The 14503-nt window shown below is 36.5% G+C and overlaps 1 protein-coding gene across 2 annotated transcripts in view; it reads right to left on the reverse strand.

Moving 5' to 3' along the window:
• Window positions 1-14503, reverse strand: part of tmem131 (transmembrane protein 131) — a 67433-nt gene that overhangs the window by 27416 nt on the left and 25514 nt on the right. For both annotated transcript variants that reach the window (XM_087257349.1, XM_087257348.1), the window contains exons 5-17: window positions 12961-13081; window positions 7411-7527; window positions 7189-7311; window positions 7007-7087; window positions 6761-6911; window positions 6629-6685; window positions 6473-6534; window positions 3723-3831; window positions 3329-3437; window positions 3097-3250; window positions 2530-2700; window positions 2278-2388; window positions 2037-2171 (exon numbers count right to left, since the gene is read on the reverse strand). In XM_087257349.1, coding sequence (XP_087113475.1) covers window positions 2037-2171; window positions 2278-2388; window positions 2530-2700; window positions 3097-3250; window positions 3329-3437; window positions 3723-3831; window positions 6473-6534; window positions 6629-6685; window positions 6761-6911; window positions 7007-7087; window positions 7189-7311; window positions 7411-7527; window positions 12961-13081 — 1501 coding nt within the window. The remainder of the gene's footprint in view (window positions 1-2036; window positions 2172-2277; window positions 2389-2529; window positions 2701-3096; window positions 3251-3328; window positions 3438-3722; window positions 3832-6472; window positions 6535-6628; window positions 6686-6760; window positions 6912-7006; window positions 7088-7188; window positions 7312-7410; window positions 7528-12960; window positions 13082-14503) is intronic.

Below are 14503 nucleotides of genomic sequence, written 5' to 3' on the forward strand. Positions count from 1 at the left end.
ATGGATTGCTTTGACCTGTAATGCTTTAGGACAGATCAGAAAACAGCTAAATGTATAAATCACACAAATACCTCATCCAGAAACATTTCCAGCATAATTATTTTGTCATAAAGAAATAAAAAATGTTCCACCTTTGCTAAAAGTTTCACTTCACAACACAGCCAAATAAGAAGACCATTAGCATTGTCATCGATCATGTATCAATCTATTTCTAAATATTTGATAACTTTGAATACTTTTGACTAAATTTAGTTAAGGAGCAAAGATAAATAATGTCTACTTTAATAGTGGAAAGATCGCGATTGTATTCTATCTGAGCACACACGCGATCATGAGAGCACTTGAATGCGCTCTCGTATTAAAATAAAGCACTCGCCACATTTGCAGAAATGAGTAATTGCGCAATACCTCCATTCCCGCGCCGCCATTCAGAATGTATTTAGAGGAGTGACCGGTCAGAGGCGAGTCGACTGGCTGTCGTAGAGCAAAACGTGTATGAAGATTATCAAATAGGCAGGAAATATGTCCGCGGTTTAATTACTCGGCTAGACATCTCTGTAGTGAAAACATCCGAGAAGCATTACTCCAACAAAACATTTGTTTTTAAGTTGTTTTTTCTGTCTCTGCAACACAGAAAGCCTTTGTCCCGGCCTTACGTTTCACGCAACTAGACAAGGTCGACTGTGATTGGCCACTTTTTATGTCAGTCAAATCACGCTTCAGAATCAATTCTTAAACTTCGGAAACTGATTTTCAGCAGCTTATGACACAATGCACTAAAGTAAACACTATAAGCACAGCGTTGTGATCGTACGCTTCACAAAGCAGCCAATGCTGATCACATCAATGTTATATTACGCATTAAAGGATTAAAAGTGTTAATTGTTTCTTTCATTTTTCAGCGATTCCTCCGCGTACCACTAGGAGGAAGCCCGCGTACCACTAGTACCACAGTTTGAGAACCACTGACTTATTTCATAACAACACTTGTAATAGTAGCAGTATTACAGGTAGCTGGCAACAAGCTCTCTGCAACTCTCACATAATCACCCACTGAAGCTAAGCAGGGCTGTGCCCAGTCAGTACACTGGATGGAAGACACCATGGGAAGTGGTGTTAGTGAGACCAGCAGGGGGTGCTCAACCTGTGGTCTGTGTGGGTCCTAACATCCCAGTATGGAACTCTATACCGCTCAGTGAGCACAGTCTTTCGGATGAGACGTTAAACCTACGTCCTGACTCTGGCTGCATATGGCTTACATGGTATAAAATCAATATGCAAGCAGAGTAGTATATCCGTATTCATAAAATTCGAAAATCAGTATACGAGAATTACCCAGATGACCAACTACTTCCGGCAAGATTCTAAACGGCGCATCATTACGCCCAAAAATGTGTAAAGTGCTTTGAGTCTAAAGAAAAACATAAGGAATTAGTATTATTATTATTACAGCTACTAGCACAGATTTTTGTAATCACACTTTTTAACCACACACATTTATACATAAGACAAAGTGGCAAAAGACAAAACACATATAACCTCAAATGTATTAAAAAATAAATAAATAAAAAATACTTTAAAACTATTTTTAGCCTTCAAAATACATATTACTTTTCAGTTGCCGAATTGTCCTTATTCTTGACGTTCAGGAGCCACCATTGTAATCTTTTTGGCTCAATACTTCCGGTCTCATGCACTTCCATTGATTTACAGACATTAAAAACTGCTGGCTTTGCTGGTTGATGTTGCAAACTGATTTTTTCTTATTATATTTTTGTATGGTCTGTGTATAGACATGAACACACTTGTTTGTAGAGCAAATTGTTTGCCCATTTTCTGCCCTGTACTATTCCTAGTCATTTCTGAAATTTTAAAACAAATTGCAAAAACTAGCGCACTTCCACACTGCAGAATAAGGCCAACAGAGTGTCTGCATACTGTGATTGTTTTTATCTTGATTTAAGTTGAACAGAATAGGAATCTGAAATGCGTTTAATCACATGATTTGGTAATAGAGGCAAAGACTGCACACTTACAGTTTTGTATTGGGCAGCTGATGTGTTCTGCAGCTCTTGAATTCTGCTTAGTGCTATACTTCTGTTCCCTCTTTCTGTGTTAAGCAATTCCATGGACAGACTGTCTCCTGTCACCAGCCATGACTTTATCTCCAACTGGAAGGACAGAGAACATGTATTCATTGAGAAAAAGCCATATTGACATTTCTGCTTTTATCCAAACATCACGTCACACAATGTACTGAACGTGATGACCTTGTACCTCAATTGGATTGCTGTTGACCACAACAAACACCAAACTGCTGGTGTCTGTGGCACTAAGAACACCAAAGTCTAAGATGTGCTCTTGAAGACAGGGAGGAAGAACAACCGGCTGTTGAATAAAAGAGAAAGACAAATCATGAGATTCATGTCTAAAATTACAGCACAAGACCATATTAATTCACAACGCATGAACTTCAGAATTAGGTTACATTAACGATTGTTTGCCACACTTTGGCTCGTCCTAAATTACCTCCAAGAAGCCTGTGTAGGCCCGAACTGGCAGGTGAAATTTAGAAGCATTGGTGATGAGGAGGATGTTGCTGTCGATGTGAATGGAGGGTCGTACTGGTCGAAAAAGAAGAGAGAAAATGTAGCGGGACTCATGGGGAGGGATGAGTACTGGAGTGCTGAAATTATGCACCTGTAAAAAACAATAAAATAAATGAATGAAATCTCTATTTGTTTAGTTTAAAAGAAGATCTGAGTTAACTAAATTGCATTTTAACTACTCTTTTTTTTTTTTTTTTTTTTTTTGTCAAAACACATTAACTAACTGAACATTTCACAAAGAAGAGGTACAGTATTTAAAATGATGAATATTTATAAAACTTCCTCACGACCAAAGGTAAAACACACATACAGCACCTCATCACTGTTTAAATGCACTTTCTTTAAATGGTTTCTATAATTGTAAGACTCTTGTAACACTCGCCTGAATAGTTGAAGTATAAATTCAAAGTCACAAAAGCTACCTTAGTTTAACATTCAAAAGTTTTCTGCTGACAAAAATCTAAAAAGCAGCTCAAAAATAGATTACATTGAACATAGTCTTGGCTTCTTCGGGAAGTGACACATTGTGAATGCGTATGGCAAAGTTGAAGGTATTGGTGAGGTAGATGGGTCTGTCCACTGGATCTACAGGACTGTCTCTGATGTGGAACAGGGTGGCTGTGTGGTCGAAGCCCAGGTACCTGAAAATGGTGAGCATAAACGCAATGTAAACTAGTAAACAAAACCCTAAACATATTGCTGGTGAACTGACCACTTACCCTTCTAAAACCTCAGCCTGGTAAGGGATTTCAAGTTTTGAGTAGCTTTTCTCTTTTGCCTTCACTGTGATCTTTCCAGAAAACTGGTCTGATCTTCTTGCTTTTGAAGCTGAAAAACAGCAAATATCATGAACATTTTGTCTGTAAACAAACTATTTGGTCAATGTTTAAAAATTAATAAAGGTGCCCAAAATAAATAATTTAATGAAAACTAATTGGAACACTACAAAAAGACCTATGTTTTAAACTAATCAAGTACATTGCATTGTCTACCTTAAAACCATTCTAACCCTGCTGACATATTAATAAAAGTTGATGTACTGATAAACTGACAGATATTATTTCCAGGGGGAAAAAGTGATGCCATTCAAAAAGAAATAGTAGTAGTACTCACCATCAAAACTAATACTTGCAACTTTGGTATATCGGCTCTCTCCAGCTTTTAATGTAATTGGCTTGAACTCAACTGTGACAGCTTCGTTCGATGGAGTTGGCCTAACACTCTGCAACACAAAACACATTAAGAACATTAATGTTAATATTTACTTTTATTCTGCAAGCAGGCACCAAATGACAGCAACAACACATTACAAAAGATTTAGCTTTCAAAAAAATGCTGATGTTTTGAACAGTCAAATAATACTGAAAAAGTTTTTTTATTTTCAACAATGCAATAAAGAAAAGCTTCCTAAATGCATAAACAGTATATTATATGGTTTTTTGAATCTGCATAATTATGGTTGTTCCGGGTGGCCACAGATGGTATCAGCAGATAATCATATCCTGCGAGTCTAGTAGGATTCACTGACCAATCCCTTGTCTTGAAACAATCGCAAACTGATAACAAAAATCAGGACCAGGGTCAAAAATGAATGTCTTGAGAAAAATATTTCTATAATAATTAGCTAAATTGTATACTACAGTGTGTTGAATGTGTCATTCTACAGTGTGCAATTATTTCCAGATAACAGCACATATATAGTAGCTGCAGACAGGTCTTTACTGCATTATAGTATGATATCATTACACTTAATGATTTCAGTCGTTTTACAGCCTACAACTGTCAAACATCAAAAGAAATCAAAACAAACAATAACTGAAGGCTTAAGCATCACACACAACAGCAGTTTGAGGACAAAACCAAATAAATGTCTTTAAATACAACATCTGAACAATCTGAAACATCTGTTTCCTTAGGTGACTTAACTATAGTAAAAGCAAAATGATTTACTCCAGTCCATTAAAAGATTAGAAAATAATGCACACCTGAGGTGTAACAGCCACTCCGCTTGCTATCATGTTAGCATCACCTAAGCATTATTTTCGAATTATTCAACGTCCCATTATTTATGAATCTCTATGTAATGTATTGTGTATTTCTAAATCAGATAAATAGCATGGGGAGCTAAAGATCTAAATTCATCTAAAGAATATTGACCTTATTCTAAAATGCGAAAGTGCGCCTGTTTTCGCGATTGTCTTAGAACTTCCGTTTCAGTCGCCTATGGGAGAAATGACAAGGAATAATAAACGGCAGAAAACGGTCAAACTACTTGCTCTACAAACAAATGTTTGCATGACTACACAGACCAAGTAGAATAATATAACAAGGAATTATCAGTTTGCAACATCAAACAGCGAAACGAACAGTTTTTAATGTCTAAAAATGAATGGAAGTGAATGAGACCGGAAGTCTCGTGCCAAAAAGATTCAAAGGGCAGCGCCAGCTCGTCTGTGGAGAATAAGGTCAATAAACAAGCTGTAATTACTGAACTATAGTGTATAAATAGCCATGTAAGGACTAACCAAGCAGAACGTTTTTTTGGCTAGGTTTTTTTGTGTTTGTGTTCTACACGTTGCCTCTCATTGAGCTGATTTTGAAGGAAGTTTGCCTGATTCAGCATGTAGAATTAGCATTAGCATTGGTAAAAGCCAAACTGAGAATGAGAACACAAACCAAAGTGACAAAACCAAGCAAAAGTCTTAAGGGAGCACAAAGCCGCTGGCTGACATGGTCACATTTCCTAAATATCAAAAATGTCAGATTCTCAGACACATTGACATCTGTGGTGAGTGAGAACTACTATGAAAATGGCACATAAATGCAGCTTTGTGGTTTGTATGTGTGCAAGACTAGTTTTTGTTTTTTTACTGTAGAACAATACAGATACTAGCCCCTTTAGCACAATGATACCGGTAAATATCCAGAAAATTTCTGAAACGACTACCAGTAGATTGAAAAAAGTGTTGTTCACACAAGCAAGGACGTTCTGGAATTTTTGCGTAAAACACCATTCACACAGCCATTTAAAAATGCCATGAAATTCTGACATCATTAACCAGAAATGGTCTCTATCAGACTTTTTAATTATTGGTTTCACTTTTATTTAAAGCTTTAGCTGCTTTTGTCCCAGAGACTTCCAATGGCAGAACTGCAGCTAAATGTTTACACATTTGACTACTTTACATATTCTGTGGATGGATAAGTACTGTGAACAACATTGACATAAAGGTATGGAGGAACACTTTCACACGTTGAAACAAGCTGAACGCAGGGCTTGCACGTAAACTCACAGCAGTTTATCATAAGCATTTTAGTGATCATTTTTTCCCACAGTTGGCATTAACTATAACCATAGAAACATTATCTGACTAACAACTAGCAGCTAAATGTGTCTGGAAAGAGACTTTTTTAAAGGCTTCTTTTTCATAAGCGGCGCGGATGTGAATGCGTCTGAATGTTCTGATTGGCCAGACATTCCACGTTAGTGTGTTCTAAACGTGAACGTGCTCTTTCCAGCAATTTTCCTTCATCGTTCACACAGAGTAACATACCAGCAAATTACCGGTACTGTTTCTCTTTCCGGAAAATTGCCGGAACGAATTTACCAGTATTAACAAAAAGGGCCTGTTCACACATGATCCATTTTTTTAAAGGCTGTATGTCTGAAAGAGCTTACTGACACCTGAGAGTATGGAAAGATACATCTTCTCAAACAGGTGCATAATGTACATTCTCATTTCAGTCGCCTGTTGTCTGTTTGGTGTGCTCACATGCAACTTTGATAACACAATTAGTTTGTCTGCCACTAGTTCTTTGGCATCACCTTGGAGTGATCTTAAGACTAAAGCCATACAACTTACCATGATCGACACATCTTTTGCTCCTGAATTTAACAGATGCAAATTCAGTTGTTTTGGTCGATCTGTAAAATTAAAAGGACGCAGAGAATTGTTAGTATTCCAACAGTTTAAGTATCCTGGCATACAGTTTCTAACCATTTAGTGGGAAAAGCAAACCTTGTGATCGAAGTGTACCAAAGTCCAGCATCTCTGTGGAGGAGTATATACCAGGTGCTAGAAAGATGCAAAAATGAGTCACTGTATTTTAAATGTTATTATGGCACTATCAAAAGAGTGATTTTAACTGACCTGTGGTGACTTCAACCTCCACAGGGAGGATGATAAACTCGTCCTCGTTGGACGCATTTGTTTTTATTCTGATAAAAGCTGTGTGGTTGTCAGCGTCTCGAGAGGAGAAGCTGGCTCTCATCACACCCTTCGTCTCAAAAGGAGCGATCTCCTATAATCAAGGAAATTCAGAACATGAGAACGAATTGCACCACACCAATGTTTTACAATAATGAGCACAGCTGAGTGAATAAAAGGTCTGCTCACCCATAATTTTTTGGTGCCACCCTGCTGTCCAGTAGGCAGCTCTAAATGTAGGTCTCCTCCACTGGTGTACATCTCTACAACCTGAATCCATAAAAACATGATTTTAAAAGAATCAAAATGACCCATTGGTAAAAGAGAAGATGATTTATTAGCACTACGCTACACTGAGCTGTTTTGCGTACCTGCAGTGGTTCACTGTGTGGGTTGAAGATGCTTATGAGTGGGGAGAAGCTGCTATTTACTGGAACTCTTGCCCCTACAAAGGGCCTGAGTCTGTAGGGATTGGGGACGCCCACACCAAACACCTGAAATCAAATAACAGTCAAATCCTCTGAACAAAAACCACGAGATTACTTTATTTACTCGTACAGTATAGAATGCTTTTAAGTGTGTGTGGAATGTACCTGGTATGTAAACACTCCATGATGCGATGTGTTAATAAATAAGGTATTTTCTACATTCCCTACAACTCTAGCTAGAAACACCACATCAAATGAGGTGTTGCCTCCAGGTGGAATTATCTGTGGATAAATGATGCAATGTGTTAGATCTATGCAAGGCTGCATGCAATACTACATACACAACTTAAGATTGTTAGCTTGATAATTCACAAAACAAACAAACAAAAAAATAATATAAAAAAAACACATATGCACACATAAAATTATGGTTAGCAACTTGGGGATCGAGACACCCATTAGGGGTCAACCATAAGATTTATTTGGTGACCCTAGTGTAGTCACTCTACTCACAATTCCAAATGAAACGGATACTGTTATAATGATAAAAACATTGAAAAACCTCAGGTTCTTTCAGCATTAAGCACATTTTTTTCTGCATTTCTACAAGCACTATCTGCTATCAGAAATTAGATTTAAGTTTTCATTCAAACTGTCTGCAGTTTTTGTTCAGATCATAAGACTGTATCAAGCAAAAGCAAAATTGTTATTAAGCTTTTATACACTAGAAATACTAAATGAAAATAAACATATTCATTAAAAAAAACAAATGGATAAAACTATATATTAGGGGCCATTTACATAATTTTTAGCATGTAAGTTTGTTATTTGCAATAGTGATGCAAAGTAAAGTACAAAAACATTTTATATAATAAGCTTTACACAGTAAACAAAAAAATAAATAAATAATTTACACAAAATATTACAAATTACTTACTTAACTGTTGTTACTAGTAAAAATAGATAAGTCAAAAAACTATGATAATTCATATTTTTAAATTATTTATAAAAAAAAAAGTCTTATCTACAAAGATGGAATTAATCAAAAATACAGCACAACAGTCTTATTGTGTACAACTTCAAATAACTTGCAACACAGAATTTTTACAAACCATCATTTCAGTCTTCGGTGTTATTTGAACTTCAAGAAATTATTCTAATATGTGACAGTGCTCAATTATTAAAGATGCTGAATTATTAATAATGGTTATAATTAGTGTTGAAAACTTTAAAGACCAGAATAAAAGTTATACAGATTCTGCTCTACATTTCTTTAAGATTCCATGACAGTTAAAATGACACTGTTCATAGCATTATAAGTATTGTTATTGTCTCTTGGAAAATTATATATTTATTATATATTAATAATTATTATTATTACTACTATATATTTAATTTTTATTATTTTATTATATTTTTATTTTATAGTTTTACTTATACTAAGAGAGAGAGAGAGAGAGAGAGAGAGAGAGAGAGAGAGAGAGAGAGAACATAAGAAATGTTTCTTGAACATAAAATCTAATAGTTTAATGATTTCTGAAGGGACCCTAAAGACTGGAACAGTGGCTGAAAATATCCTTCGCATGATTAAATAAACTGTCCCTAAATTAAATTCAAACAGAAAGCTATTTTGTTAAATCGTCACAATATAATTCGCCAAATAAATGTAGCCTTTGTGAGAAAAAAGGACTTCTTTCAAAAAACCAGATCATATTCAATTATTGCAGACTTCTGACACACAGCTTGTATGTTACTCGCTTCTACACAAAGATTTTAGTTGTTTGTTTTCTGGACACAAAACCCAATGTGACCACAAGCACTTTCAACCACCTTTAACCGTAGTAAATTAACATGGATGTAGCATCACCTAATTTCAATCATATGCGCAAAATATTGAGTACCCACAAGCAAGCACACTGCTGATTTGGAGGCTGCGTGGCCGTTAGCAAGGGCAAAGAGGAACTGATTTATGCAGGTGTCAGGAACAGGTGGGTTGTGTTTAATTTATAACCGCCTGAAGTGTGAGCACACACACTTTAAAAGCTTTAATTAGAAGTTTCAGCGAGGCCAACGTCCTGCTGTTTCACTGACATAAATGTGTGCAAGTTTAATGGTCAGTGACTGCTTCACGCATCAAAACTTTACAAAGCAAGAAGGTGTTGTTTTCACCACTAAGATCTTGATCAAATGAGCTGTGGTGTGAGCTTGGATGGTTATTTCTGTCAAGTCCAGTGCCACACAAGACAATGTGGTATTTACCACACACATCCAGCAGCTGGCACACAAACCAAAAGAAGATTTTGTCTGCTCTTTTGTGCTTGCTTTTTTGACAGGAAGTCACAACTCTCTTTGAGGGTCACACCTTGGGGTTTCTCTGAAATAATTATCTTCAAAGGTTTAGGGTTACTAAGGTTTTTGTTTTGTTTTGTCTCTTAGGCCCCGTTTACACTAATACGTTTTAGTTTTAAAACTGTGTTTTAGAAAGAAAAAGATCTGCGGACACACTAGCGTTTCACCCAGAGTTTCTGCATATTCTGCATATTGACTGATTGCTTGCCTTTATTTCCTATAATGTTTAAACTAATTGTACGTTAAACATTTATAATGGCCATTATTCGTTATTAAAACTGATATTCAACAAAAGAGAGAGTATGTTTCGTACTTTCAATGAGAAAAAAAAGTAGTCAGTTATGTTATAGCCTCCGTTTTGTTATAAATATGCATACAGTGAAGATGTATGGAGTCAGATAAGACTCAAAAGTAATTCACGCAAAAGACACAATGTACACATGCGTAGCCAAATTCACGTGCATAAAATCAAATTCACTTGCGTAAAATATTTATTCATATTCAAAAAAAATTCACATGCAATAAAATAAAAATACATTTTCATAAAATACGTTTTACAAATGCAAAACACCATTTGTATAAGAGCGTACAAAAAATTTTAATGTTTAAAACTTGCGATTTCATCCTGAATGAGAATGTGCAAATCCTCTTTCACTTACGACTCCCCCTGGATAGGTGTGTGTGTATTTTTGAGACTGTCCTGGCAGATACAGGCAACTTGTACCTTTCAGCCAATCAGATGAGAGCTGTAGTCATGTCAACCACTCTGCGCTCCTTTTGCGCAGTCTGTTCCTCTCCAGCATGGCGAATGGAGAAAGAGATGTGCAGGGTTCAAGCAAGAACTAACAAATTACCTGACTTTCACTGACTAAAAACTCAATTTACATTATATCTAATGAAAGTAAACAGGTTGCTGTTATTCTTTAGTAATATGCAGAATATAAATAACACTCTTGGATCATTTCAAACATGTTTGATGCCATTCTGGATTTTAATCTGCCCACAGAATAACGTGTGGCTAATGAAAACAATGATAATGATAAAAGTGATATTTATTATTATTAAATACAAAATAAAACAATTAAAAACATATCTTGACTTTGGGAAATTATGCCACATTAATCACTCCTGCAGAAAAGACAGCATTTAATGCTGAAAGAAGGTCAACCAGATTAAAATATCATACCGCTTTCACAATAGCCTACTCATTTATTTTATTAGGCTATAATGTCCTTGACCACCAGCAAATCAGAATATTCAACTGGACAGCACTTGTTTTGTGTTCAGAGTCGCTGCATCAGTCAATCAAATTCAGTCAAATAAAGCCTACAGCTCAGACTAGAGGGGTTTTAGCCAGCCCTATTTGTGCCCGATTTTCAACTGCTGGGAAAAGGAGATATATTTATATATTTATTACAGAATGATAGGGTACATTTTACATATTAGGCAACTAAAGAGCAACAGCAGCCTGTTTGCGTTCATTTGATTTAATGTAAATTAAGTTTTTAGTCAGTGAAAGTCAGGGAATTTATTAGTTCTTGCTTGAACCCTGCACATCTCTTTCTCCATTCGCCATGCTGAAGAGGAACAGACTGCGCAAAAGGAGCGCAGAGTGGTTGACACCGACTACAGCTCTCATCTGATTGGCTGAGAGGTGCGAGTTGCTTGCTTCTGCCAAGACAGTCTCAAAAATACACACACACGTATCCAGGGGGAGTCGTAAGTGAAAGGGGATTTGCACATACTTATTCAGGATGAACTCGCAAGATTTAAACATTCAAAACTGTTTGTACACTCTTATACATTTGGAAATGGTGTTTTGCATTTGTGAAACGTATTTTATAAAAATGTATTTTTATTTTGTGCAAGTGAATTTTTTTTCCAAACATAAAACTTTTACGCACATGAATTTGATTTTATACACGTGAATTTGACTACGCATGTGTACATCGTGTCCTTTGCGTGAATTACTTTAGAGTCTTACCTGACTCCATAAAGATGACGATCATACAAATATGTAAACATTTATATAAATAGGCAGTTCCGTAAATCATGTTTTAATTTTATTGAAAAGAAAGTGAAAGAACATATCCAGGGTGATGTGAATGAGGTTATAAAGTACACTGTTACCTTTGAAGATTTACCCAATGTGTCCTAGGGAGTTGGTTTTCCATACCAATCTTGCAAAGTCTAAACTTACAAGGAGAGGATTCAGGACTGAACTATATTTAGGCAACTTGAAATTGAGAAAAAACCCCAATCAGAGAGGCGAATGTCTGCAGCCCCGCCTCCGTTTTCAGATGTCTCTGTTTTCCCCATCCACACTAAAGCCTGGTTTATACTTATGTGTCAAGTGACCGGCGTAACCATCGGCACATGTAACGCACGTAGCTGTGCATTTATACTTCTGCGCGCTGTCTCTGTTGGTCTGCATTACACTTCTGAAACGCTAGTTGGCAGTGTGGTGTTCATGTTCCACTGTGTCCAGTTTCTTTGCTGCTGTTTTGCTTTTCCTGAACACTTCCTGGATGTACAAATGGCTCAAAATCGCTCATTTTGAGACAGGAACCGGAGGACGTGCAACAACTTTACTATGAGGTAAACACAAAACAAAACTTTACATCCGGAGCTCCATCACAGGACTCCACACTTGTAAACAATCGCTCCACTGGGCTCGCGCCCAGCTCGCGCCATTCGCGCGGCTTTCGGTCCCGCCCAGACTCGTCAGCGATACCAAGCCGACCAATCAAAGAGCTTGCGCTACACGTCGTTGCAACTTGTAGTTACATTTTTTGAGAGGTGCACGTCAGTGACGCCGACGGCCACGGCGAAGGGCTATGCGTCAACGCCGTAGCATACGCGTGCATTTGACGCAGAAATATAAATCAGCCTTAACCCGGAGCAGCAGCGTTTGAGAATGAAAAACAGCCTCTCCAACATTTCCAAATTGCTCTGCTTTCGGCGCTCAAAAACTCCAGCGAAGTGTGGACGGATGGCGCAACCGTAGCAAAACTTATGCGTTTTAAAACTAAAACGTATTAGTGTAAACGGGGCCCTAAGTTCTGCTAGGTAAAAGTGTAAGAACTGTAATAGTGTACAATAAAAAATAAATGGTCTTCAGCAGTCATCACTCTGGTCTACAGTGTTATGTCACGGTTCATAAAAATCCTTTAATACGCTCAAGAAAAAATCATATTATCAATGCGAAAAACAGTTAATTTGATTAAGAACAGTGCAACAATTTTTTGAGAAATGGTGATGTCAATCAATTTAATGCAGACTAAAAGACTCCATTGGGAAAAAAAACTTAAAATAAATAAAAGTTAATGATATAATCATAAAAATACAAATAAAAAGCATACTTACCCTATTCTGAAAAAAGGATGCATGAAAATGTGATGTTGTTGCTGATATTGATATTAAACTTATTTCTTCTGAACTTGGATTGTGTAAGTAAACTTTTTCCATTTTTGGCATTCCAACTGGCCTGTGGATAAAAGACAAGAATATTCATCAAGCAGTTAATCAAGCAGTTCTTCAATCACTGCTTCAAACTCTAAAATTTGATGGTTAATCTGGTAAACCGGTGACTAGAGATTTTTTTACGCAATGTTAGCAGCTGGGGCTATTTTTAAGCCATGAACTGTGTCATACATTTAAACAAATAGAAAAATCTTAAACTAAAATTAATAAAGAAGAACGCTTTCAAATGATAAAGCTTTATATTTACACATGAAAAACAATTTCCTATTTTTGTATTGGTAATCTCTTGCCAAAGAAGTCCTTTAGAAAGAAAGGAGTAAAATATGTTATCTTCCATTAAAGGCTGGACAGTCCAATAAAAGTATGTTTCACAGATATGGCGTCTTGCAGAATATACATAAAGTTGGACCTTTGGATCCTTTTATCAGAATTGTTTAAGCCAATCTTGAGTGTAAATAGTAGGAGGAATGAATAAAGCCATCTATGAGAACACCATCAGAACCTTCTCTTACACCCATATTCGTGAGAAGAAGAGCATGTGAGAGGTGTGGAGAGGGAGTGGAATAGGAAACTAGGCAAGATATAACCTATAGAATGGAAAAAAAGATTTTTCTAAAAAATTTTTCTCTTTCTAAAGATTTAGTCCTCTCAGTGCCACTCGCCCATCTTAAAAGTTCCCTTTGTCATATGCTGGCTTGAGGTCTAAGGTTATGGAGTTTAAATACTGCTGTAAAGAAGCTGTACATCTACATAAGCGCACAGTAAAGATCAAGCTAAAAACAAAGTTCAAGATATTAAAAGATAGACAAATTGAGCTGGCAAGGATTCATTTATAGTCGATTTCCACTGCATGATATGGGGCCGTTAGGTTTGGTGCTGATCTATTTTGAGGGCTTTTAAACTATGTTCTGTACCTACAGTAGTACTTTTTTGTAGCACCTCAAGTGTGAGGTTTTAAGCAAGCCATGTTGTTACCAAAACATGACATACACATTGCTGACACCGACTGGTCTAAAAGAATCATCATGTCCAGCATCACAACAAGCGTCATTGGATTGACGACACGAAACACCAAACACTATATTTAAACAATCGGCAGCAGCTGCACAGAAGCTTCATTCCACTGGTAGCATCCATTGCCTCAGAGTTGTGGGCTGGTTTATATTGTGCATTTATGTCATGTTTACGATGATTTCATGGCAGTAGAGGCTGAAGTGAGCCATTCTGTGTCCCATCGTAACATACCATGTAATGGAAAAATGATTTTTGTGATATACTCACAAGCAAACTTTTAATTTGGTTTTTACTTAGGGGTAAAAATAAGTTTGTAGTGATTTCGCTTTGATTAGTAAAACTGAGCATTTTAATTAGGGAAACACAATGCTACAAAAAACTGACATTACATTACTTTATCTTCAATTGTGAT

The sequence above is a fragment of the Danio rerio genome, chromosome 6, assembly GCF_052040795.2.
Source record: "Danio rerio strain M-AB ecotype USA chromosome 6, GRCz13ab, whole genome shotgun sequence".
Taxonomy (NCBI): Eukaryota; Metazoa; Chordata; class Actinopteri; order Cypriniformes; family Danionidae; genus Danio; species Danio rerio.